Below are 27,344 nucleotides of genomic sequence, written 5' to 3'. Positions count from 1 at the left end.
CGGAGCGGAGCCCCGCCCCCGCGGAGGAGGGTCACGTGTCGGCGCGCGGGTGTCCCACCCTGAGGCGAGGGGGTCGCTGAGGGGAAGGGCGGGAAGGAGGGAGCCGTCGGTGAGGCTTCAGGGAGCCCACCCTGACCACCCAGGGTCGGGGGTGTGGAGGGAGGTGGGGGTCAAGTCCTTTCCGCCTCTGGGCGCCATCCGGTCTCCTCAGGAGAACGCTGACAGAAGGGCAAAAAAAAAAAAAAAAAAAAGCAACACTGCAAGTTACTGATTAAAAGAGGGACAAATTGATCTTTTTAATAAAAGGCTTCTGCCTGCTCACAGGAGGAAAGGGGTCAAACGACTCAAATGGTGTGAGTCCTCCCCACAATGCTGGGGTCCTGGGGAGCGAGGGACATGGCATGAGAGGCTGGTTCCTACTTCCACCTGCAGAGGAGGCAGAGGCTTGGCTTGGGGATGCTCCTCTTGGGTCCTCTCCATCCCAGGCTGGAAGCCCACGGGGACGTTTCGCTGTGGCTAAGGAGAGGCTGGTCTGGCACAGCGCTGCTGGGGCTGTGCACGTGAACGTGTGGTGCTGGGCTTTTAGTCACTTCCCCGTGCTTTCCTAATGCCTAATTGGAAGCTGAGCAATTAGCACAAGAGGCCTTGTCAGAGTTTCTTTCTGGAAATTGGTGCTGTTAGTGTTACATAGACAAGGCGAGTCTGGCTGTCAGCTCCCAAGACTGTGTATGTAGTAGGAAAGCAGCAGACAGTTGTAATTTAATAAAGCCCCTTGATGCCCTCGTCTGCTGGGTAATAACCTTAATTGACAGTTAATGTTTTCAGCTACATAAACAGGTTTTTTTATTATTTCTGTTCCAGAGAAAGGTTACTCTTCATAGTAGAATCTTTAGTCTTAGATCTTAAGAAGCTATTTTTTGAATCACAATTTGAGACAAATAGGATGCTGTAGGGTTTGGTTTTTTTTGCTGGCTACAGAATTATGTAAATGAAATCACTCTAAATAAACCTATTTGAAGAATTCTTAACTTTGCCGTGTCTGTTTTTAGAACGGCGATGACCTCCAAGGGAGGAACTTGCCTTGTAAAAATCACATCTCGGGCACCCCCGTTACGTGTCTGCCCGTCTCTTCGGAGACGCCGGGGCTGTTGGCAGCGGGCGATGCTCTGTGCTGTCCCACTGAGAGCAGCTCCTCACAGACAGTGCCAGCCAGGGCCCGTAGCTCTTGGGGCACAGCCGTAAGTGATGGTGTTTATGCTGCTGCTGCTGCTTCTGCCCATACCTATTGCCCTGGACCGTGGGGTTTGGTTGCTTAGGAACGGGTTTGTGAGATGAGGAGCGGTGCCTGGCTCCTGGCTTTCAGCACGGAAGGCGTGTTAATTCGTAGGAGTTCATACTGTGGCTGACTGGCTGCTCTGTGGTTTATTAAATCCACCGAGTTTCACTAGTGCGATTTTCATTTAGCTGAGTTTTCCAGCTGACTTAAAAGTACAGCGCAGCAGGCATCAGCTGTGAGCTCTCAGAAGCAGGGCAGAGCTTCGTACCCAATGTGACATTTGGAGGAGCGTCTGGGGGGATGAGCTGTGCCTGCTTATTGCCTTCCCAAAGCACTTTACCATTTGCCAGGCTTTTTTATTTTTCTTGAATTTCAAACTCCGAAGGGAGTTAGACAGAAAGGGAAGGGTTTGTGCTTCCCCAGAATAACTGCTTACGTCTTATCCCATGCAGATTAAAGCCCTCCCCTCCCGCAACTTTTCACACCACAAATGTGCAGCAGGTAGGAAAAAAAAAAAAAAAAGGCAGAGAGCCTGACTCAATACTGGGCTGTACCCAGTGCTGTTCCTCCCTATGGAGCAGCCAACATTTGCCCAGCTCCCAGCCCTTCCTCAGCAAGCAGGCACAGCGAGGGGTGCCCCTGCCACGGGCACGAAGGACATCGCTGGTTGTGCCATGTGTAAAGCAGAAGATGCTGTCTTGGGAGCTGTAGCCCGCTGCGTGTTGTGGCATGGGGAGCTGACTCGTGTGTCATCGGGGAGACAGCAACAGCAGCAAAGCCAATTATATTCTTATTTTCACTTTCAGTTCGCAATTTAAATACCCACGAGGAACAAATTTCGTCTGCTGACAACAGGCTTTCTGAATGATAATGTCATTGAAAGTGCCATTTTGCCTTTGCTTTAAATGCTGGAAGGTTTCTCAAAAAACAATGCAAGGAAAAGAACCATCTGTTTTCTGCAAGGCAGAAAAATTATAACTTTACCATAATTCTTCAATGCTGTAGGATCTGTCATTTACTCAAAGTGATAGGTGTCTGTGCAGCACCTAGCAGAATGGTACTTGGGGTTTTGATACTTTTTTTTTTGGGGTGCTATTCCAATTTAAATGTTAGTAATGGAAATCATACAGTACAAATATATTACTGTTCATTGAAAGGGATGTAATGAGCAGTTACCATGTGGATTTTTAACAGTTGTAATCAATGGAAGTTTTATTAATGTGAGTAAGGACAATAGGATTTGGCCCCAAAATGTCTAACTTTGCAATGCCTGAGCATTCTGATGTTTTTTTATTCTGATTGTGATTACTGGCAGGCTAAGAGTCTGTGAGATGGGGTATAATGAGCTCCTGCAAAATTCTCCCTAAATTTCTTTTTTCTTCCCAGAGCAGAGTGGAATTGTATTACCGTGGAATTGTATTACCGTGATGATACATGCACTCCCATTGGAAACCAACCAGGTGGAAATTAAAAAAAAAACAAACAAAAAACGATGGTTTTTCTCTGCATTAGCTGTCTCAAGTGCTCAGCATATGTAAGAGTAAGGTGCGTGGGCACGTAGGGAGTTCTGCTGCCACCTGGGACTTGTTCTTGCCCCCTGTGCAGATAGATGCATCCTCCAACTGATGGGATTTGGCACAGATGTGCTGTCAGTCGGGAGCTCTGCTCCAGCCCAAATGGGATTGCCCCTGCTTTAACTTTCCCAAGCCGTATTGACGTGCCTGATGGTGAGGCAAGAGGGGATTTCCTTGGAGTGCTGCGTGGTCTGTAGCAGCACTTTGTGCACTTACACTTAGACAGCAGCCACAGAATTAGGGACCCCTTCTTATTTGTGAATGATTGAGAACAAGTCCTATGAGGAGAGGCTGAGGGAACTGGACATGTTGAGTTTGGAGAAGAGGAGGCTGAGGGGAGACCTCCTTGCCCTCTACAACTCCCTGACAGGAGGGTGTAGAGAGGTGGGGGGTGGCCTCTTCTCCCAAGGGAATGATGCCAGGAGCAGAGGAAATGGTCTGAAGTTGTGGCAGGGGAGGTTTAGATGAGATCTTAGGAAGAATGACTTTCCTGAGAGGGTGGTCAGGCACTGGCACAGCCTGCCCAGGGAGGTGGTGGAGTCACCATCTCTGGAGGGATTTAGGAAGCGTGTAGACGTGGCAAGATTGTGGGGGTCTTTTGTGTGTGTGTGTGGTTGAACTCGGTGATCTCAGAGGTCCCTTCCAACCATGAGGATTCTGTGATTGCTTTTACCCCAGGTGCATCCTTGCAGGTTGATGGGAAAAGAATGGCCCTTTTTAAATGGGTACCCTCAACCAAAACAACTGCTAACTTGTGTCCTGCTTGTGTGCCCTTGGATGCTGAGAATGTGCTGCCTTTGGCTGTAACGAGTCACAGTGAGGAGAAGACTCGTGTGTAGAAGGAGCACACTGAGGTAGAGGTTGTGGTGTCCATGGCAAGGAGTGGCTGATTTCGTGACAAACAGGAGAGAGTCTTCTGTCTCCCTCCCTGAGGAAAAGTTTGGGACCTACCAGGTGCCAAGAGATGAGATCTGTGATCTCTTGTGGTTCTTGAACTTGGCATAAAATCATGATGGTGCCTCAGGGAAGACAGTAATTTAAGCTCTGACATGCGAGTCCATAGCTGGAGTTTGTGTCCCCAGCTAGACCGTGTCTCCTGCTTCTGCTCTTCAGCTACTCTGAATAAAAAAGCTATATTCAGTTATGCTCAGCTCCAGCTGCTCCCAGGAAGAGTAGGGAAAGCGTTGGGAATTTTGGGATAGTCTCACACAAGGAGAGTTCCTCTCTCATCTAGCTCTCTGCTTTCCTTTGTTTTTCCTTTTTCCTGTGTTCAGACAAGCTGGTCTTGATGGTTTCTGTGGGCCTTGGCAGCCAGCAGGGTGGCTGTAGATGGTTTCTCCAGCAGGGTGGCTGGAGCAGGAAGCAGACACGTGTTCTCTCAGTGCACCGTCTCAGAGCTGAGTACCTACATCAGCTCTGTCACTCTAAGAGACTCTGAATAACAGCCCTGTCATTGACTTTACAACATAGGGATGTGCTCTAGCATCATCTCACCAGCATCTGGTTGAACTTCAGTCGCTACAGTGAACGTAAGGGCAATTTGTGTGTCTCCAGATTAATTTAGTTCTGTTCAAAAAAATACCTCACTTTCCTCAATCTTAAGGTTTTCTTGGTCGGTGTTTAGGGCAGCACAATAGAGGCTCCCAGAGAAATTCAGCCCGTGCTCCGAGCTCTCCATGGCATGTGGTCGGTCAAACAGCTGGAAGGGGCCAAGGGCTTGAACCCTTTGGAGACAGGACTTGCTGCCCTGGGGCATTCACTTTGATGGGCTTGGACTCCAGCTCCATCTGGGCCAGGGCTGAGTCATTTCTAAGCCTTAGGGCAAATGATTCCTGTCCTGAAACCAACGGTGTAATTGCCCTTTTCACAGAACTGCTGATGACAAAACACTGTGGGTTGAGCTCTCCCACACTCAGATCTCCAGCATAAATCTCGCAGTCCCTCATAACAGGATGGACCTTTGTGTCCTGGGCAGGAGGAGAGGCCCACCTCCTATGTGCAGGGTTCCCGGGAGGCAGTCGGGTGGCGTGGGAGAGGGCAGGAGGCTTGGACAAACCCAGCTAGAGATTTAATGAGAGAATTAACAGATGCTGGCGTCCAGCAAAGCCTCTGCAAGGGGCAGAGACAGAGATCACAGCCACACCAGCTCTAGTGAGGCACCAGCAGCTGCAGGGATTGCTGCCCACCTGAATCTGGGGACATTTCTTCCCCCAGAGAGCCACCATTGTTGGAGCTCTGCTGTTTGAGGGATGTCTTATTTTACCCTCTGGCTGTATGTGCTTGAACACGGGTATATGGAGACTTAAATCCCTACCTGAGCTGCTCTTGTGGAAGGGAAAATAGCAATATTGCAGAGAGGTTGCGTCAGTGAAAGTGAGCCGAGTCCAAAGCAGGATTTGGTTGTGCGCTTCGAGCGGTAGGGTTATGTGCTTGTACCAGATGGAAGGCTTTAAATTTTCATCAGCAGGTTTATAAACACAAAGAATATCCTTTTAGCAGCCCCCAGGTCTTTTACTAATAAGCTGAAAATGCTGCACTTCAATTAGTGTGGACTGGAGGCGCAGATGAAGTAGTGTATATTCTTACTGATGCTTATCCATCATGTGAGAATGAAATCAAGACATGAGTAATGACCTGTTTCAGCTGTTGGGCTTTTTTTTCTGGGGGGCTTTTGTTATTATTTTTTTTCCGTTTAACGCGTGCTTGGTCGCATAAGTGAGAGAAAATAACTAAAAATAATTTGGACCAGGCTCTCTGGCGGTGAAGCTCCGTTACAGGTGAACAGAGTGGGAGATTTCAGCCCTGCTCTTCTTCACATTGACTTCTGTAGGTGCTGGCTCAAGCCAGCACAAGGGTGTGAGAACAGCTGCGCTGTTAAGTTCAGCGTGGAAGAATAAAGTTCATAAAACTACAATTTTCATGCTACTGGGAGGTGGCCAGAGAGGTCTCAGCTTTGAAGTAACAGTGCTGTGTGCTCTCAGGGAATCCCAGCTTTCCTGGGAGGTGGGGGTGCATGGAGAGGGAAAGGGATCGATTAGTTGAATGCTGCCTTTGCCTTTCCCAGCGTGTTTGCTGGCCTGCATGGCGTGTCTGTGTCCTGCACGGGTGCCCCGGCTGAGAAGCTCTTTCTGGACCCTGCAGGCATCCAGCTGCTGGGCTGGTGCCCTGTCCTTTGTAAATTATTCAGGATTGCATCGCAACAGCAATATCGGCTGTTTAGAGGGGGCCAACTCTGCCTTGACTGATATCTTTTAGGAAGGAAAAGTGTATTTGCAAAGATTGGTCTCAGCAGATAATTTGAGAAGGGACTGGGAAATTATCAGGAAAGCTGAGGAAAGGTGGGATATAGATTGTTTCTGGGAATTCTGCGTCTAAGTTTTCATGTCTTGCCTTAAGAAGGCTTTGCTGCAAAAGTAATCCACTAAGAGGATAGGGACTGCTATTGAAAAAGCGAGATACATAAATTTGAATCAGTAACTGAAAGAAAACTGTTCTCCCAATAATATAATTGAGTACTTTCTGATTAATCAAACCCCAAAATATACCCCTGAAGTACTTACTGGTCACTTCTTCGGTGGATGGTGCTTCAGCAAAGGGTGATTTGTTTATAGGTCATACTGGCAGAGAATGGAATGGAATGGAATGGAATGGAATGGAATGGAATGGAATAGAATGGAATAGAAGAGAAGAGAATAGAATAATCATTTACATTGGAAAAGACCTTTAAGGTCATTGAGTCCAACCATTAACCCAACACTGCCAAATCCACCACTAACCCATGTCATTCAGCACCACATCTACATGTCTTACAAATACCTCCAGGGATGGTGACTCCACCACTTCCCCGGGCAGCCTGTTCCAAGGCTTGACAACCCTTACAGCGAAGAGATTTTTCCCAATATCCAATCATCTAAGATTGCAGGAGAAGGGCAGAACAGCATTGCGAAGGTCTCCCCTGACACCACGAAACCAATAGGATTTTGTTCTTCCCAGACCAGGCAGGGCTGGGATTTGTGGCTGGAGGTGGCTGCTGCTCTTTCCAGGACCTGGCGGTGAGCTGTGCGTCAGCAGGAGTGAGCCAGGAGCTCGGCACAGGGGCTTGCAATTGCCACAGGAGCCTGAGCACAAGTGCCACTTGACTGAGCCATCAGAGATGCATGAGGCTTCGGTTCTGGTTGAACAGAGGCACCACGGCTGAGAGATCACTGAGGCAAAGTGGCCCTGTTCTCTTTGATTACCTCTGATTTGCTGCTCTCATGGCGTATATCGATGTTAAAAGAAGGCTGCTAAGCTTTTCTTTGTACTGCACTGGAAATGACACGCTGCAAGAGGAGGGAGAGTTCTGTCTAAAATTGCAGAATTAAAGATGAAGTGAAATTGAAAAGAAAGATCAAAGATAGAAAGTAGGGGGAGGAAGAAAGAGGCCATGTACAGCATGACTGAACAGACATCTTAATTTCATTTTAATGAATCTCTGGCCACTCAAGAAGGAGAGGGTAGCTCTTTGTTTACTGGGAGGGGAAGAGCAGCCTTTTGCCACTGTGCTGAGATTTCCTTTGAACATGGTCTCTCACCCAAGTGAAGGACTGCACTCTGCCTCGTATTGCACAGAATTAGAAAAGACCCAGCTATTTTCTGCCTCCCTACGTCCTCCTTGTGTCAGTTGCCAATGATGGTTGGGCAACCTCTAGCTGAGCCCTGGAAAATGTTCTTCTGTGTCTCAGGTGCTTGGCAAATGGGCTGGCACGGTGGGCTCAGGGATGCAATTGCAGTTAGAGGCACTCCCTGGGTACCAGAGCCTCATTCAAGGTCTTTTTTATGGGGGGGTCATCCTACCTGCAGCTCTGTGTGGCTTCCTGATCGTCCTGGTCACATCGCTGCCAAGAGTCTCTGCTGATGCTGTATTAATTATAAGTACAAAGTGTCTCCCTTGATTGCATTGGGGTGGGAGAGAGCCCTAGCCCTGACTGTGATCCAGAGATGTGGGTCAGCAAGAAAGGAGGGGAGGAGCTAGGCAAGAATGAGTCCTCAGCCTTTACATAAACGTTATCTCTAAAAATTCCTGCAGGATGTGGGAAGAGTGTTTAGTGCACTTGGGCTGCAAAAATGGGTCTTTGTGGGAAAGCAGGTGGTCTCCTTTCCCAAACTCTCTGCAGTCACCGTACCAGTGTTGGTCTGGGGGCTCTGGGTCTGGCTGAAAGCTGAAGGACAGGACTGCACATTGTGCTGTAGGAGTAAAATTAAGAACTCTGAAAAGGGAAAAATGAGACCCGGGGATGAAGGGAGAAAAAGGAGACAGAGGCAGAACTGCTTCAGCTGCAAACGGGACTTCCCTGGGGGACAGCTGTTGTCTTCTGCAGCAGAGGATCCCAGTTCCCAGCTCTCTGGAAGTATGGCTGAGAGGAGCTAGGAGGTAGGTCACACTGCAGTGGGGTGAGGCTGGGACAACTATGAGATCCCCAAATACAGTGCTTCTTGTATGAATCTGCAGCCCAGCCGAGTGGAAAGCAGAATTTAGCTCAGCCCCTGCACAGAGCCTGTCTGCCAGGCTGCAGGGAGAGGGGACAAAAACAGATCTTGCCACAGGAATGACCTGGTGACTAATGAGTTTTCATTGATCTTGTGCTTGCAGGAGAGAGCAATCTACCCGCTGCAGTTCCTGGGAGCTTTTTTGCTGGAGGCTCTGAGAGAGCAAACATGAGATGTTCTCCAAAAGCAGGGCTGTGTGAGCCCGCTGAACCTAATGATGCTGCTTTCTCATGGACGTATGAACACGACAGTGCAGAAGACACCAGTGTCAGGAAATCTCTTGAGGATTTCTACAAAATGTACTGCAGAAAACGGCCAGACAGAACGGATCCCACCTACGAGGCTGCATCACAATGTCTGTCGCAGAAGATTTCAGAGCTGGCAAACCGGGATGGAACAAAATATGGGTTGCGTTGCCTGCAAATGGCCCAGGTGGTCTTGAACAGAGATGGGTGTAAGATCTTTCCAAACCACCCCACTACTGCTTGTTTTACAAAGCCGGATGAGGGAGAAGTTGTCTTGGAAGACAGAAAGAAAACACCCGGACTCTCAGATGACGTCCTGCAGTTCCTCTTGAAACAAACACTGACAGAACGTGGCCCTGAAGCGTCACATGAGAAGTGAGCAAGGTGCTGCTTTGTTCCTGTCATCGGAGCTTTGCTTTCATGCCATAAAGAGGTGACTTTCTTGGAGAGACACTGTTCCTCTTAGCATCACCTTCAACACCACGTATTCCATGGAGGGGTTGATCTGGAGCAGACCTTGCCACCCTGGTCCCTGTGGCAGCACCGCGTAAGGAGCATCCGTGGTCCCCGCGTAACTGCTCGGGATGTGTTGACTGATCAGGATGGGTGATGAGTGATACAGTCTGTTGCTGGGACATCAAACACGATGGTTTATACCCACCAGGCTTTTCAACTGACCTACGTCCCTACCCCAGCTGAACGGTGGCTCAGCCCAAACTCGGGCGCTGTGTGGGTGAGGATGTCCAAGTGCTGTTGGCTGTAGCTGGCTGATGGACTGAGCTTGGCACGGTGTGCCCAGACCTGGGGAGGGAACTTCAGATTTTGTTCTGTGCTTGACTGATCCTGTGCCTCCACAGGTGGCCCGTGTGTGTTTACCAACAGACATATGATCCCACAGGTCACGGCTGCAGCGCAGGCGAGCTTTCTCGACAGATAAAGTGTGTGTGTGTGCATGAAGGGGAGAGGAAATACAGCTTTGGAGAAAGTTGTGGGGTTGTTGTTTTTTTTTTTAACAGGAGGGATTAAAAAAAAAAAAAAAAGAAAGTAAAGCTTCATCGCCTTGGTGATGTTTCTAACACTTCAGATGCACCAGCTGAGCAGACTGGGGATTTTTTCCTATCTATATGAGCTGGTTTAAGAGCAACCTGAAATAGATTCCTGAGTAAAGGCTCTGCAGAGGTGTTCCTGGGGAAGCTGCAGAGATGGTGCCAGCTGCCCTGGTACCTGCCTGCTTGAGATGCAGAGGATCTAGGAAGAGCTGAGCTCGCATCTCAGCATACCCAAGACTGTGGGTCGCTTGACTGATTTTGTAGGGCACTGCTGCTTTCTCCAGCTCTCTCCCTGCCCATTAGTCCCTGCTGATTTCTGCTGCCATGGGGTAAAAAAGAAAATAAAGCTTTCCCAGAGAGGAAGCCAATGCTCATTGCTTGAGTACACTCTGTTATCTCTACTGGCACTGCACAAGGCCTTGTGATTACTTTCCTGGTGTGTTGATGGATGAGGGAGAATGTTCTGTGAGATGTTTGAACCGTGGAGGTGGTTGGCCTCTAGTAGGGATCATCTGGCATTGGTTGGTTACAGCAAAGGTTTGCTTCTTCTAACAAGTTTTGCTGCTCTTTATACCCAGAACTTTCTTGCTCTGGTTTTACTTGGCAAGATCACCGCTGGCTGCAGTGGGAGCTGGCCCAATGCACTGATTGCCCAGCTTGAGTTGTGACTGTCACTTACCCCAGGACATCAAGAGGTGACCTGAAGGACTAATTCCAAGCAGTTGTGTTTGGTCGCTGCCACCTGGGGAATTTAAAGGGCTCTGGGTCTGACGCATTGCTAGCAATTTGGCAGGCCAAATTCTCCTTTGCTTTGTGCTTCTGGAAACTGGGAGTGAATCCCAAAGGAAAAGAGCTGCACGAGGGATGCAGGACTGGTCCACCTCTGCCAAAGCCTTGGTGGGAAGGGTGCTGCTGTCACACGAGGCTCCCTCTGCTCAGCATGCAGGAGCTCTTCAAAGTGGTGACCAGGAGCATGCAGAGCTTCCCGTGCCTCTCGGGACAGGTCATTAGAGCTGTGCTTTACAGACTGCAGCTGCTCTTAGAATTGTTCTCTTCTGGAACGATGTCTCAGGCTCTAATGGAGACAGGCTGGAAGAAGGTACAGGGTAGCCCATACCAGGGTTGCCAGGCCCCCTGCTTTGCTGGAGTTTCAGCTTTGATTCATGGCTTGCTTGAGGGGCTTGCAAGGCCAGCTGGAAAAATTCAGAGCTTTATCTTCTCCAAACTTTCATTGTTAGATTTTCATTAAAATTTAGAATAGGCTTAATTATTTTATGGCAGATTTTCATATTTTAAGTGCTTACAGACGCAGAGCAGAGCTCGGCTGGATAAATTAGGCTCCAAAATCCCATTGATTTTTAATGATAACAAAACAAGCTAAAATTTTAGGGGAGTCTGACCGTCTTGTCAGGTATCTGTTGTTAGGAGACGAAACGTGGTAGAGTTTAGAATATTTGATCATTCCTACTGTGAAATTAAGAGCTCCATTTCTGGAGAAACACTTAATTTTAGGAGGTGTTTCACTGGGATCTTATAGTTCAATCACTTTTATTAGGTTAAACAAGACTGCAGCACAGAGAATAACATTCATTTCTCCTTTTCCTACTCACTGCTAATTAATTTTTTACAAACCTGTGCTGGAACCTGCTGTATGTATTGCCAAGGCTGCTGAAAGCCAAACCGTTGTATTACTCATTTCCTTGATAAACATCTCTCCTCAATTTCTTCAAGACACGGGGGGATGAATGTGTCTCTCTCCTTTGCCAGGTGTTCGAGCCAGACTCTCCAATTGCTCTGAAGAGGCTGTACTTGAAAGCAGCCCCATCCTATTTGGTATTTTATGATGCTGCGTAGAAGGAATTGTAATAACGAATATTACCTCTGGTGAGCAACAGCACAGGGGGCCTAATTTATGTTCTGTTTGCATTACTGAAGCTGATCTGCAGTTATAACTACGATGTGTTGTTTTGAATTAACTAAGTGGCGTTCTTTTTTCCTCCTGTTTTTGTTGGTTCTTTGCTTTTGTGTGTGTGTGTTGCTTTTGTGATTTTTCTCAGCCTGATGGGGGAATCTCCCCTTGTTCTGGATCCAGCAAATGGCTCTTTCACGGGCTACTTCTTGCAATGGAGTCTTTAGAAAAGTGGAAAAGCAGCTTTCAAGGACCGGTTGGCTTCAAACGTGTAGGGCTGCCCAGGAGCCTGTGTCAGATCAGCCCTCAGCTCTGCAGAGCTGCATAACCACAGCCAACGTGCTTCCCACCCCTGCAAACACAGCCACGGGCACCTTGTCTTCTGCTGCCAGCTGGAGAGGCAGGCACTTGGCCAGAGCTGTTGCTGCCCACGAACAGCAGTGTCTGGCCAGTGATGGGAGAGAGGAGGAGGAAGGACCCCGGGAAGAAGGAGAGTGCAAGGAGGAGCAGGAGGGATTTGGCAGGGGGAAGGCTTCCCCAGGGGTGCAGAGGAGTGAGTAGGTGCCTTGGGTTGAGCTTTTGGGCAGCTGCTCTCCTGGCTGTGGCCTCCAGCCACTCACCCTGCCGTCAGGGGAAGGAGACAGCCCATCCCTGGGTCAGCGAGGCTGTCCCAACAGGGCAGGGTGCTCCCAGACTGTGTTTAAACACAGCTTGAGGGCACTTCTGTGCCATTTCCCTCCCCACCAGCAGCCCTCCACCAACCTCCAGCTCTTTTCTGTCTTTCACGATCGTGCTAATGAGATCCTTGGCTTTAAAATGAAACAGATCTCTCTCTGAGCCCAAAGAGCCTGATGTCAGCCAGCAACAGAGCAACGAACCCCCACACAACCACTTCAAGTTTCTCTCTTGGAGGCCTCCTATCTCCTGTCTCAGTGGCTTCTTCCCTCTGCCAGGAAGACATGTGCCTTTGTGCATGGTTTCCACCCACTGGTTTGTCCACCCACTGGTTTGTCCATCGATGGGGTGCTTTGCTGTGGTGATATTGCTCACTGGCTGGAGAAGCCATTCATTCTCCAGCGTGGACGTGTTCAAGGAAATGTGGAGAGCAAGAGGAAGGGATGTACAGAAGGTGACAGCATGTGGGCGAAGAAGAAAGGACAGTTGGGATCTTGAAGGTCAACATCAAGGTTCCCAGTTAATGCAGTTACTCCAGTACAGCCACACCGCTTGCACCAGTTTCAGGTGCTCTGCAGCATTTCAGTGTGGAGATGGCTTTTACCTTGCCAGTCCCAGCTGCTGAGACCTCTCACCGGTTCCCTTTTCTGGCCAGATCCCAGCACAGAGTCTGTGTTTGGTGCCCAACAGCCTCATGGGGCTGCTGTTCCTGCCCTGCTGCCCCCGGCGGGTTGGCACCGCTCCCGTGCTCCGCAGGTGTTCCCAGCAAAGGCAATGGAAATTTTGCTGCTGACTTCAACCAGAGCAGGAGGAGGCCCTGCTGGCCCAGATGGCTACAAATTATGGCCAAGAGCTTTCGACTCAGTGTAATCACTCTTTGCAAATAGATTTATGCTGGGGCTGCCTGGGTTTAGGTTGCTGTCCTTGAGTCATCACGGAACTGACGCAGCTGGCTTCTTGGTGGTTCTCCTGGATGTGTTGCTCTCTTGCTTTTATGGCATGGGTGTTGCTCATGTGCTGGAGGACACACAGAACATTGGAGCAGACCCTCAGCTGCTCCCCCAACTACTCAATGGTGCTAGGGGTAAAAAAAGCAGTTGAGATGAGGACCCCCATTTCTACAGTAATAAATACATCCACAGGTGCTGCTCTGTCAGAAGCCAGAGAAGAGCATCCTGCGGGCAAAAATTATGGAGAAAGGTAACACCAGCTGCTTCAGCAATAGGTACAGGTGGAAAAAACCAACGTGCTCTTGAGAGTGCTGTCAATAATTGCAGTAACAGTGCTGGCCTCTCCCTGCCGGCGCGTGGTGCTTCACCACCACAGGTCCACCACCGCTCCCAGGGCATGAACGCTGATGGATGTGGGGAGCTGTTGCTAAGGATGTTCAGGGAGGAAGGAAGATCTTCAGTGGGAATTGCATGTTGTTGCTTATAATTTTTCGCCAGCGTTTATGCTGTTCCATACAGTTAAGGTTTTGCACGTAAACTCGTGTTTTTAACTGCCATTCCCAGAAAGAGAGAGCTGGAGGAGTCGGAGGATGATGTCTGAATCCCTTCAGTTGTTGTACCTGGTTTGGTCTTCCAGCCTCAATGATTCTATGATTCTATGAATTGGTCTTTTCTTTGGATTAGCTCTGAAACCACCTGGTCTCCTATTCAGATTTGAAAAAAAAAAAAAAAAGAAAAAGAAAAGCCAAGCCCATACAATTTCCACATTGGATCAAAACCTGAGGTTCCTGTTCTTTAGGAGATTCCTGCTGCTACTGATGTTTGAGAGATACCTGCTGGGTTTTGATGGAAAAGAAGCCCTAATGGACTCTAGTCTGACCCTCGGTCAGCCCCAGAGCTGGCCATGGCCTTCCCCACTCATAACAAATGTGGGGGATCTGCCTGGAGCCCCTCTTTGGGGCTCTGAGGAGAAAGGGTGCCTGCAGGGTGCTCCTCCTGCGGCCTGGAAAAACCTGAGCTGCCGGCTTTTCATCCGCTTTTTTGAATGAGATTTAGAAAACACTCTAGGGAATAGCTGCTCACTTGTGGTTTTAAATGGTGGTAAAATGAGGTAATCTTGGTTTGGAAGGTGTGTGGCCATGAAGGACGTTAGTCTGGGGTCCTGCTTCTCCGCGCACCAGAGGACCAGGCAGGAGGAGATGTGCCTCTGGAGAGGTCCTGCTTCTGCTTCATCTCCTCCAGGCTCTCGGGGCTGCACAGCCACTGCCTGAGACATCCAGGCTTTCTTCTTAGAAATTTGTGATGCAGCAAGAAGGGGGATAAGAGGACTCATTTCTCTTCAGCCCTGCAGGAAACGGGATGCAAATGATGACAAAACAGAGAATAGGCGGCTGCTGAAGGAGCGTGGAGATAGATACGGGCAGAGGAGAGCATGGAACTCATTTTAAAGAGCAACGTAGGCAGAATAGGCTGGGTGCAGCTGAAACATGGGGATCATGACTCACGTCTACAAATCTTGGCTGGCATCTCATGGAGGCCCCGGTAAGCTCTGTGCTACCAAAGCAGGCAGTCTGTGGAGAAGTTTGGTCCTCGCACAGGTGGGAGCGCCTGCAGTTCTTCTCTGTGCTGCTCACTTCCAGATACAACGCTCAGCTCACGCCAGTAAACCTGCCAAAAATAGATGTGTGGCTCACGCTGAGACAGAAGGAAGGGCAAAGACAGAGCCCCTCGGAATAAACATCTCTGGAGCAGGTGGTAAATTTGACGCAGGTTTTGTTTAGAGAAGAGTGTTTTTTTTTCTTAACTGTATGTGGTTTCTTTGGAGTATGGGTCTGATTGACTCTGGAATGTCTGATGACACCCCAGAAGGCTGTGCTGCCACACGGCGAGACCTGGACAGGCTGGAGAGTTGGGCAGAGAGGAACCTGAGGAACTTCAACAAGGGCAAGTGTAGGGTGCTGCACCTGGGGAGAAATAACCCCCTGCACCAGGACAGGTTGGGGTGACCTGCTGGAGAGCAGCTCTGAGGAGAAAGACCTGGGAGTCCTGGTGGACAACAGGATGACCATGAGCCAGCAATGTGCCCTTGTGGCCAAGAAGGCCAAGGGCATCCTGGGGGGCATCAGGAAGAGGGTGACCAGCAGGTCGAGAGAGGTCATCCTGCTGCTCTGCTCTGCCCTGGGGAGGCCCCATCTGGAGCACTGGGTCCAGTTCTGGGCTCCCCAGTTCCCGAAGGACAGGGAACTGCTGGAGAGGGGACAGCAGAGGACTATGAAGGTGATGAGGGGCCTGGAGCATCTCTCTTATGAGGAGAGGCTGAGGGACTTGGGTCTTTTTAGTCTGAAGAAGAGAAGACTGAGGGGGAATCTGATCAATGCTTATAAATACTTGAAGGGCAAGTGTCAAGAGGATGGGGCTGGTCTTTTTTCAGTGGTGCCCAGTGACAGGACAAAAGGAAATGGGCACAAACTTGAGTATAAGAAGTTCCACCTAAACATGAGGAGGAGCTTCTTTCCTGTGAGGGTGTCAGAGCCCTGGCAGAGGCTGCCCAGAGAGGTGGTGGAGTCTCCTTCTCTGGAGACATTAAAACCCCACCTGGACACGTTCCTGTGGGACCTGCTCTGGGTGGCCCTGCTCTGGCAGGGGGTTGGACTGGATGATCTCCAGAGGTCCCTTCCAACCCCATTGCATTCTGTGATTCTGTGATTCCTGTGTCTGTGCTAATTTGTACAGTAGGTAATTGAGAGGCAAAGTTTTGAGGAAGAGTGAATTACCCGCAAGGAAAATGGATATGGGATATCTCTCAGTTCAGCACCTATTTGGGTGGGTGATGATCTGGCGTCCTGGGATGTGGCGTGAAAAGACTTGGTCAAACTTGTTCTCTTTGCGTGGTTGGAAATGCTACTGCCCTGACGCTGACAGAGTCACTGCCTTTGCAGAAAGAGCCCCCCCACCTGCTGTGGAATGAAGGAGAGGAAACTTGTGGTGTTGATGAATAAAACCAGAAATTATGTCTTTGGGGAGCCTTGGTAGAAACCAAATGAAAGATCACGAAGCTTGAAATTCCCTCCTGGGATGGGAGGGAATCTGCGTCCAGGGTATCCAAGCTCAAGGAGCTGTGGCAGTTACATGGAGAAAAGCTTTGTGCTGTGGTTATTGTTCACCGCTTCTGAAGTCAAGGACATGAGTCCACCCAAGCTCTTACTCCAAAGGCCTCGTGGTTTTGGAGTGCCTTCACTTTCCCTCTGCCATATTCCTGCCTATAGGAAAGGATGAATGTTCCCCTGCAAGTGTTCCTGCCCTGAGCCATGGCTGGTCCCCATGTCCATGGCCCAGCTCTGCTGCTGCCGTGACCCTGATACGCTGCCAGGTCTACACTCTCTGGGTACCTGTCACTGTGTGAAATATCTGCCTTCTCCTGTCATGTTACTATTCCCTGAATTTAAAGTATTTCAAGAATTTTCAGCCCTGTTGCCCTTTGGATGTTGGGGGTTTTTTTGCCTTCTGTGGCTGGAAGAAGCCCCAGGAGCACAGTTGGAGGCTCATCAGTTTTGATCTAACTCTGCCTAGCTGCTCTCAGAGGGGCTGAAATAGTGGCCTGGAAGTGTGGCCATCCATGGGTGGATAGATGATGGCTACTTCCAAGTCAAGAACATTTTTTTCTGGATGTTGTAAGTCCCAAAAGTGGTATGAGGCCCTCATGGAAATGTCCCACATTCTGTACGTTTCTCCCCAGCCTGTGCAATAACCTCTGAGAAATGGCATTTCCTTTTGAGGGGGTGAAGTGCTTTCTTCTCTGCCTGGCTTCCACTTGACTTGGCTTTGACACTTGCATGGTTTCAGCACTCAACAGAGAGCAGATCGTCTTCTCAGAGGCACTTTGCTGTTGGCTCCTCTCCATTGGCTTTGTTTGCTTCTGTGACCCACCCCATCACTGTATTTTTTCTCCACTGCATTATTTATGGCAGGAAATAACCTGTTTCCCTGGAGGCGAGGAACCAGGTGGGACTGGACCATGTTGTACCCTAACATGCTCCACCTAACGTGAGCTCAGTAGACAGCTGGGCTGCTTTGGTTCAGGGTTTCAAAAGCAGACTTGGCTGTAACCACCCAACATTTAGCCTTTGGGGAAAAAAAATGCCCCCAAAATTATAGTCTTGAAGCTCTCCTGCCAGTTCCTGCCCACGCTGAGGCACGCTGTGGGCTTGCAGGTGGTGCCTGCAAGGTGTGCAGCAGGAAACATCCCTCTGAGTTGTCATTTTCCCCTTGCTCTGGGCCAGGCTGGGTGATCCCAGGGCAGAGCTGGTGGGCAGGGGGATCCCCAGGGACTCTCAGTGCCCTCCTGCCCTCTGCTTCCTGCCACCTTCAGGAGCTGTAGGACCCAATTTCCCCAACTTTCCCTAAGTCATGCTACCGTGGCTCTGGCAGCTTGCACAGAAGGGAGAGCAGGGACGCCTGATTCCCATTAGGAAGGTTGCACACGTGCAAGTCTCACTTGGGTCCTCCCTTGTTGCAATGACCCTGCCAGAAGCGGTGGAGGTGTCCCCTCCACAGCCCGTGTTCCTTCCACGTGTCTCCACTCCGCCTGCCCTGCGCCGTCCCAGGGCTGTTCCCAGAAAGCCAAACCTGAGCTTTGGGCTGCCCACGAGCCTCCTGACACCTCTGCTCATAGAGTCACAGAATCAATCATAGATTCATAGAATGGTTTGGGCTGGGGAGGTTGGGGAGGTGGGACACCTCCCACCAGACCAGGTTGCTCCAAGCCCCCTCCAACCTGGCCTTGAACCCCTCCAGGGATGGGGCAGCCACAGCTTCTCGGGGCAGCCTGGGCCAGGCTCTCACCACCCTCACACCAAACAAGTTCTTCCCCACATCTCAGCTCCATCTCCCCTCTTTCAGGGTCAAACCCTTCCCTATGGCTCCCCTCCCTGCTCGTCCCACGGAGTGCTCTGGCACTACGTGGGGGCTGCTTTTGCAAAGGCATTTGGTGCTTCCGCTGCAAAACAAATCCAAGGGTTCCTTTCCTTCTGCTTGTCCAATAAAGTCCTGGCTCACAGCAGACGAGTAGTGAGCCTGGGTTAGGACAACATCTAAAACCCAACACCACCCTTCAGGGCTGTGCGCATACAAGATACCATGAGATCTTTCCATCAAATGTGTAAGTGGAGTAGAAGATGGAGAATTCTAAGAGCCCCATAGGGTATGACCAGTGGGGCCAAAATTGATCCGTCATTGCCAAGTAGGAGGAGCACAGGACAAGGTGAGGACATGATGGCCAGTGCCCGAGGGGTTTCCCTGCTGCACCACCCAGCTTCAGAGCCCACCCGAGAGCCATGAAGAGATTTGAGTGCTTTAGCTTGGGTATTTTCCAGCTGAGCTGGACCAGTGTCCCTCGGTGTCCCCGAGGGGTGACTGGTGCTGCTGAGACCAGCCACCTGGGCTGCCCTGGGGCTCAGCTCTGGACATAGCCTTGCAGGCAGCAAGCGCTTCCTCGCTGTTCCCGGGACGAACCTCACATCAGTGTCTCATCCAAACTGTTTTGTCATCCTTGACGAATCCTCCTGCTATTAAGTCATTCCCCGCTTTCCTCATCTTGGAGCTCCTCCAGGACGTTTGGTGTCAATGGCCTCAACTGATGCCTCCTCCAACAGAATTTTTATGTTCCTTCCCACGCGGCTGGTGGTGGGAGGTGCTGATTCACAGCAAGGGCCTGCCGGTGAGAGAGGGGAGCTCCTGCCACGGGCAGGTGCTGGAGCAGATCCTCAGCAGGCGTCAATGAAGTTGCTCCCAGCTGGGGCCATTTACACCCATGGAGGGGGGTCTTTCCCCAGGAGTTCGAGATGTTTGGGCACGCGTGGGTATATTGGGACATATGTTTGCTAAAATCAGCGTCCAACAGGCAGTATGTGTCCTATATAGATGTGTCTGCTTCATTATTGAGTAGGTGATTTTGTGTGAGGCATATGTTTTCCCACAACACAAAAGTTCACGTTAAAAATACCCTATTCTGTAGGCTTCCCCTAATGACTATTTCCCCCACCACCACCACATCTATTAGCCAACAACATATGCCAGCATTTCTTCCTTAAAAGTAAAAACTGGCAGATAGCACACGGAGCATGAAATAATAAGATGTGATTAAGACGGTAGCTGGAGCCAACCAAAGCCAGGAAGCTCATGGCTGAAAGGTCAGACCTTGATTTAAATTGCCTTTGCCGTGGCCTATCTATTTGCAGGTGCTGTGGATTAAGAGGGAAAGCCTTGTAATGAGAGAACATCTGGCGTGGAAAATCTCACCTGGGTTCAAGCTGAGCAAAGTTTCCCTCCCGTTAGAAGGTAGGTTCCTGTAATGGGAAACGTCGGTTGACCTCAGGGCAGGTAACCCTGCCCAGCCATACCTGTCCTGGTGGCATTTCTGGGTGAGATGCAGTAAATGGGCTGGGAATGCTGCTAAATGGGGGCTAAAATCAGCCACCTCCTGCCAGGGAAACAGGATGATCTTGTGATTAAACAGGTGGGTATAGAGGAGATCAGTGCTGTGCCCTGCAACGCATTTTCAGTGTGACCTTCACCAACTGGCTTGTTCTGAGCTTCCAGCAGCTTGTTCTGGGTAGCTGAGAGCTCTGAAGGAGTGAGAGGACAGGGCACTCTCACTCACATCTTAGGTCCCCTAAAAGGGCTGCAGTTGGAGGGTGAAATAACAGGGGTTTGTGTCTGTGGTCCAGGCCCCTTGTTGAAGAAGCAGCTCAGCGTGTGCTCTGTGAGGCCGGCATGAGAGTGCACTCAATCTCCTTATCCAAATCATCAACAAAGATATTAAACAAGACGGGCCCCAAAACCAAGCCCTCAGGAATGCCACTGGTGACAGGCTACCAACAAGATGTCACCCCATGGGATTTCACCCCATGCGAGGCCTTGGAGGGGGCGGCAGGTCCTGGTAGGGGTCTGCTGCATGGCTGCTGTGTTGGGGCTAGGGGTGAAGGAGGAGCTGATACCCTTAGTGAGGAGGGACTGGCTGGTTTGGGCCAGCAATATCCATGGGGCTGCAGCTAAGAGCAGAGCTCCTGTGTGCCAGGGTGGTCCCAAGCTGTCCTCAAAGCTGCTCAGCCTGGTGGGACAATCACCCAAACAATCAGGTGGGTGATGCTAATTTTGAATGGAGGTGTCCTCTTAGTTTTGTCCCCAGTGTAAGTTTGCCACGCTCGACCCCTGGGACAGCCACCCGACACGGGTCTGCGTGGGGAAGGTGGTGTGTGGGAAGCATCTCTTCCCAGAGCCAGGACGTGACACTTTACAGGCTCTGCACACCCTGTGTGAGAGCTGGCGAAGCCACCAAGAGCAATGGCTTGCTCTTCCCCATGTCCAGGGTAGCAGAGGTGACCTCTTCCAGGGTCACTTGTTCTGTTGTTCCCACCTGTGTCACCTCTCTGCCCCCAAGGTTACAACTGGATGCCAGACCTTTCATCAGGGCTTGCACCAGCACATACTTTTTTTACCTCCCAGAGTGTTTAAAGTGCTTTCTGCTCAGCCTTTAAAACGTCACATGGAGTGGCTGGACTGAGTCACCCCCGACTGTCTCCTGTCTGAGCGTGGCCACCACTGGCTGCCGGCAGAAAGGCTGAGGAAACCTTGTGGTGTTGCTGGAGGCTGAGATGCAGGGCCAAGCCTTAAGGGAGGAGTAATGGCCACTGGTTGGAAATCCAGAGCGACTGTGAGAAGGAGAACACCTTACGCCTGCTTTTTCGGGGCTGAGGACTGGGTAGTGCCCAACACAAATGGCCATGAAGGTGCTGAGGACTCCAGGGAGAGCTGCCACCACCCCTGTCCCATAGGTGCCTGGCTCCCAGCTGGTCAAGGCCACCTCTGCAAGGCCTGGCAAGGAAAGCAGTGGTGGATTCCCACATTAGTACCCCTGGATAACAGGTCATGGTTCTTGACATCTGCTGGAATCCACCTTGTGAGGACATTTAATCTTGAAAGAGCTTTTTTCTCCATTCCTTGGCAGGCTCTGTGCTGGCTCGACGTCCCTGGCCCGGGGCCTGCAGCACATCGCAAGGGTTTTTTGGCTGGAAAGCTGCAGAGGCAGGCGGATGGGATGGGATTTTGAACGTCAGCAAAGATGCCCATTGCTCTCTGCCCACAGGCTGCCCGGTGCTGGTTGCAGTGAACCTCAGCAAGAGCTGCTCCTTGAAAATTGGTGCTTCTCCAAGAAGTGCAAGGGGGAACCCCTTATCTGCTCTCTGGCAGCCATAAAGTCATAATCCTCTCATCACAACCACTGAGATGGACAGGGTGGCAAGCAAGTGCTGGGCAGTGTGGAGGTGAGCTTCTGCCAAACCCTGCTCCTCTCCCTGACCAGGGAGACATCTTTGGAGAAGGGACAGAGCAGTGGTGTGGGGCCACGGGATCCACGTGCAGCATCCACTCTTGGTATATCTTGGTATATCCTTGGCATGCTGGTGCCACCCAGCTCGTTTGTGCAGTGGAGACAAAGCCAGGAGGTTTGTGACCATCTGTGTTTGAAGGACCTGAATTAATGTTACTGGCAGATGGCCAGAGAGAAGAGACCCACATTAATGCCCCCCCGAAGGACAGACAAGTCAGTCAGCTCCTGGCCATCCTGCCAGCTGGTCACTCTCAGAGCTTGCAGAGCTCCAGACTGCAGCGTGCCCGACCCAACCAGTTGGGACAAGAGGGAGGGAGGTTGAAATGACCACTGGACCGGGCTGGGGTGCAGGGCCAAGCTGGGATCCCTGAGGAGAAAAGGGGAGACGTTCAAAATCATTGTATTCACGTGTCGTCAATTCTGCCTCTTGCAGAAGAGCTCTTCAACCCTGAAAATTTTCTGGTTGAAGAGGGTGGTTTCTTGATTATGTCAGGGATGGAGGGAAGGTTTAGGTTGCATTTGAAAGCCTTTGCTTTTTGGGGAGCCAAGCTCTGGGCGCTCCTCCTGCGAGGAGACGTGGTTAGTGCCACTGGGCTTGCAGTGCCACTCTCTGCTGGGCTTTGTCCCGCTGATGGTTCTCGCTCCCAGCTGCTCGTTCCTGCTGACTCCATGTGTTCTCCTGGTGGCTGCTTCCCCAGATGGCCCTCCCGGCCGGCCGGCTGCAGGGGCAGGGCACGTGTTTGCCAAAACATCAGGTCGGCGCTGAAATGTGGTTCCCTCTGCTTCGGGGTGAGTTATCTGGGGTCCCTGCAGTTGTGACGGGGGAGATGAGCCTGGAAAAAACTCAGGAGCAGAAGGACGGTGGTGGCCAGCGAACAGGGGGTTGTGTATGAGCAAGGAAACCTCCCTGGTAGACCCTACTTTGTCCCTGTGGCATTTTGCAGAGGAATTATAACCATCATTTTCCTCTGGAAAAATGTCCCTGCATCACAAATGCAGGTAGTTACCGTCTCACCCAGGAGGGAATGCCTGAAAACTCACATTTCTACAGCAAAGCCAGGGGTGTGCTCCCTGCTCCCGGTTCTCAGCTGGTATCATTTGAACGTGGTCCCTAAATTCGATGGAACTAGACAAATTTACGCTGACGGAGTATCTGCCAGGTCTTTTCAGTTCCCAAGGCTGCCTTTAAGCTTAAGCCTCTTAAGCCTTTTTTACGAGCACGCAGCATTTCACACAGAGAGCCTGAAAGTCTTAAAATCCAGGTATGCAAAAGGAAAAAGGATTTTCTAGAGGGAAGAGATCCCGGCAAAAACTCCTCTTGCGTTTTGCAGGTTTTGCTCACTCTTTCACAGGGTCTTTTTGCAGCTGGGTTTCTCTTTTTAGTGGCAGTGGCAACTGAAAAAAGGTGATTGAAAATTTATTTGGCGATTCCTTTTGCTGTGGGTAGCGGTGTCATGAAACAGATCTCTCAGCACCGTGTTTTTAGTCTGTGATTATATGCAAGGGCATAATGGGAATATATTTTTTTTTAGTACATAGATCATTCAGCAATAAAAGGTTTCCTTTGAAATCGTTACGGTCCGTTGCAGAAATCTATATATTTTTATCTTACAGAATTGAAATTTGTCATGAAATTTCCATGACACAATCAACCACAGAACAACATTGTTCTTACTGAACAGAACCCTCGCTGAGAGTCAAAGGGCTATAAATATTTAAAGAAATGAATTACTGAGTGAGCCAGAGTAGTGTCCTGGTCTGTAAATATTAAATGGAGCATACACGGTTGACAAAATGCAGGCAGAAACACTGAATGGGGCCGTTTCATTGCCTAAATGAAATTATTTGCAGTGCAGAGGCAACTGTAAAAGTCATTTTTGCTTAATGACAAGCAGCACTCAAAATGTGAGGGCTCAAGTCAGCATTTTGCCTGCTGAAAGAAACTTCTGCCCTGTTTTCCAGCCTACTGCACAAGCCCCAACCTTCTTCCCCGGTGAGGTTACCGGTGGTGGTTAATTGCATACTTTAAAAATATGTTGGGCAGGGGTGGTTTTGTGGATTTTTGGAGGTGAAGGGGGGTAAGGGGGGGTCTGGGTGTGCAGCTCCCCCCTGCCCAGCCTGGAGGCTGAGATGCCCCATGGCTCTAGGGCTGCTCCCTGGGCATCAGCTGCCTGGGGACCGTGGAGATGCTGAGCATCTTAAAGCTGGGACAGGGAGAGATGCAGCTTTTGGGGGCTGCTCATCATCCAGGACTCATGAGGAGGGTGTTGGGGTGCTGCTACTTCCCCTCCCTTGCAGAGGAGGAGGCTGAGGGGAGACCTTATTGCTCTCTACAACTACCTGAAAGGAGGGTGTAGAGAGGTGGGGGTCGGTCTCTTCTCCCAAGTCACAGGCGACAGGACTAGAGGAAATGGCCTCAAGTTGCCCCAGGGGAGGTTCAGGCTGGATATTAGGAAACATTTTTTCACCAAAAGGGTTATCAGTAATTGGAATGGGCTGCCCAGGGAGGTGGTTGAGGCACCATCCCTGGAGGTGTTCAAAAGACAGGTTGATGTAGTGCTGGGAGGTATGGTTTAATGATGGTGATGCTTTTTGTTTGTTGTGTGGGTGTCTATTTTTGTCAGTTAGGTTGACGGTTGGACAAGATGATCTTTAAGGTCCCTTCCAACCTAGAAGATTCTGTGATTCTGTGATCTGGGGCTGTGGAGGTTGCTCCTGTTGTCAGCAAGGCAATTTCATTACAGCTGGAGCTCGGAGAGGACTTAGTCATAGCCAAACTCATAAAGCCATGAGTAATCATATAAGGGCTCCCACGGACCAAAAGCCACATTTGAGCTTGGTGGTGGGTTTCTGAGGAGTGGCAGATCTTGCCGGGAACTCCAGCACATCCTTTTCTGACAGCAAATCAGGAATTTTTACCAAGGCGAGAAGCGGCGGCGCTGGTAACACGGGGGGACTTGTGACTAAAAACCCCAGCGGCGCAAGGGTCTTTAGGCAAATCCCAGATTTCTCTGGTAGGAGGGCGGGAAACCTGCGTGTCATTTCACATCAATGTCATCTTTCCTGCAGATGCCATCACAGCGGTGACGTTGGGTCTCCTGCCTGCAGCGGGCACGGCCGGGGAGTTGCTGCCGGGGAAGGACCTAGGAGGTGGCACTGCCTTTCGGGGGTAAATCACACTGGCATTGCACAATATGGAAAAATTGCCCTTTGGTTCCCTAAACCCCCAAAAGTCTGCTTTTTATTCACATGTTTATTTTTGTGTTGCAACATCACCCAGTTTTCTCCCACCCAAGCTGGCAAACCCCGCAAGGGGAAGGGCTGGGGAGGGAGATGGGTGTGCGTGAGCGGCGTGCGTGAGGATGCTGGTGTGGAAAACCTGGGACGTTGGGGAAATGCTTGTGTTTAGACCAGATCTTCCCATTCTCAGGTTTGGGTTTGGCTTGGGTTGGTTTTTTTTTGTTTGGTTTTTGGAGTTTTTGTTTCATTCTGGTGATATCTTTTCAGCTCCTGTAGCCTTTGCGTATACCCAGAGGCCCTGAAGATTTAAATCGGTTGGCTTGTTTCAGAAGACCGTAGCAGTGTCTGTGCATATATTTTTAACACTCCTTAACAATTATGATATGTCTTTATAGGCATGTTTTAAACCTCTTTTCAGTTTGGCCATATAACATTTGACATTATTTCTGTGGTATAGACTATAGTGTCCATAGTGTCTATAGTATATACCACTATATATAGTGGTATATATAGATTTCTGTGGTATAGACTGAAGAGCTGGAGCTAGAAGGGTCCTGCATGGAAGAGAAGAGGGTTACAAGGGAGCAAAATCTTCTTTTTTTTTTTTTAAGATAACCAAGAAAGAAAATTCAAGAAGAGTTTACCTGAATTTTTAAGGTTCTCTTGGTTCTGGAGCAGAAATATCCTGTAGATTCTGTAGATTTTCTTTGAAGAAAGTCTTTGAGACTAGAGATTATGGTGGCATGACTGGTTGGATAGATGAGGGGAGGGCGGTGGATGTTGTCTACCTTGACTTCAGCAAGGCTTTTGACACAGTCTCCCACAACATCCTAATAGGTAAGCTTAGGATGTGTGCGTTAGAAGAATGGACAGTGAGGTGGATTGAAAACTGGCTGAAAGACAGAGCTCAGAGGGTCGTGATTAGGGGCACAGAATCTAGTTGGAGGTCCGTAACAAGTGGTGTTCCCCAGGGACCTGGGGTCCAGTCCTCTTCAATATATTCATCAATGACCTGGATGAAGGGATGGAATGTACCCTCAGAACATTTGCTGATGATACAAAACGGGGAAGGGTGGTTGACACACCAGAAGGCTGTGCTGCCATCCAGCCTTGAAGTATTTATAAGCATTGATCAGATCCCCCCTCAGCCTTCTCTTCTCCAGACTAAAAAGCCCCAAGTCCCTCACTCTCTCCTCATAAGGGAGATGCTCCAGGCCCCTCATCATCTTTGTAGCCCTCTGTGTCTGTGCAACTCCATTCCTCATTCTGTTGCAACCAGCACATGTGTAGACCTCTGAAAGGACTTCTGCTACTGCTAGTGACACTAGATCAATAACGTCCCTTGAGGGGGTGGCTTTTCAGCTTTGATTGGTGTTTTTCTCCAGATCCTTCCCTTTAGCACCTTCTGAATGAGAGAGATGAGTTTCTTCGTGAAACAGGCGGCAGGATTTTCATTCCATGAAAACTAATTGGCATCCAAGAATGAATATAATCCCACTAGCACATCTAATTAGAGGAGAGCAATCCTCATATTCCCTGAGCAGTCTCCTCTCAATTTAGAAGGAGCTCAGACACAGAAACTCTCTTGTCACCCTTTGAAGTTCTAGCTTCTAGGATGAGCCAAGCGTGTATTTTTTTTTTTTTTTTTTTAAAAAGCGCTTGTATCTGAGAGAATCCAGCAGGATAAATAGTGTTTGTTCACGGAGCGATAGGCTGTCACAACATTGTGAGGCGTGTACATCGCTGCGATGGAAGTTCTGACACATCCGAGGAGGGAGGCTGAGTGGTGCCACTCACAGCCGACAGAGTGAAATCTGCCACCACCGGCTGGGATCCCAGCTTAATGCAGCCCCAGCTCCCTCCTGGTCCGAGGGGAGGCTCACGCCAGTTGACACCTGGCTGTAAAAGTCCACGTGAAGCGACGTTGTTTTGAAAATATGGGCTGACTTAAATTAACTGCGGGTGAGGTGCTTGGGTTCTCTCCTTCTGGTTTTCCAAGCACTGGCAGAAAAGTCTGTGGGATCGTTGGGACTGTTTAGTTTGAGGAAGAGGAGGCTGAGGGGAGACCTCATCACTCTCTACAACTACTTGAAAGGACACTGGAGAGAGGTTGGTGCTGGTCTCTTCTCACAGGTAATTAATGACAGAATGAGAGGGAACGGCTTCAAGCTCCAACAGGGTAGGTTTAGACTGAACATTAGGAAGGAATTTTTCCCAGAACGAGTGGTCGGGCATTGGAATAGGCTGCCCCGGGAGGTGGTTGGGTCACCATCCCTGGATGTGGTTAAGGGACGTTTAGATGGGGTACTGAGGGACATGGTGTAGGGGAGGACTTTGTAGAGTAGGGTAGATGGTTGGACTCGATGATCCCAAGGGCCTCTTCCAACCTGAATGATTCTATGATCGTCTTCTGAAACCCTACCCTTGGGTGCTGGAGGTGGAATCGGATATCTGCCATTCCTGTTTGGTCGCTGCTTCCATCGTGAAAGTCTTGGGTGACCTCCTGCAGAA

The 27,344-nt window shown here is 50.0% G+C and overlaps 1 protein-coding gene across 5 annotated transcripts in view; it reads left to right on the top strand.

The window, feature by feature from the left end:
- LOC106901793 (chromosome unknown open reading frame, human C20orf196) overlaps positions 1-9,664 on the top strand; it is a 48,750-nt gene extending 39,086 nt beyond the window's left edge. For all 5 annotated transcript variants that reach the window (XM_014964786.1, XM_014964787.1, XM_014964785.1 and 2 more), the window contains one exon: positions 8,483-9,664. In XM_014964786.1, the coding sequence (XP_014820272.1) occupies positions 8,483-9,003 (521 nt within the window). In that variant the 3' untranslated portion in view covers positions 9,004-9,664. The remainder of the gene's footprint in view (positions 1-8,482) is intronic.
- Positions 9,665-27,344: the final 17,680 nt, after the last annotated feature.

This window comes from Calidris pugnax, unplaced genomic scaffold (genome assembly GCF_001431845.1).
Source record: "Calidris pugnax isolate Ruff unplaced genomic scaffold, ASM143184v1 scaffold219, whole genome shotgun sequence".
In the NCBI taxonomy this organism is placed as follows: Eukaryota; Metazoa; Chordata; class Aves; order Charadriiformes; family Scolopacidae; genus Calidris; species Calidris pugnax.
This window is presented reverse-complemented; position numbering and strand designations above follow the sequence as displayed.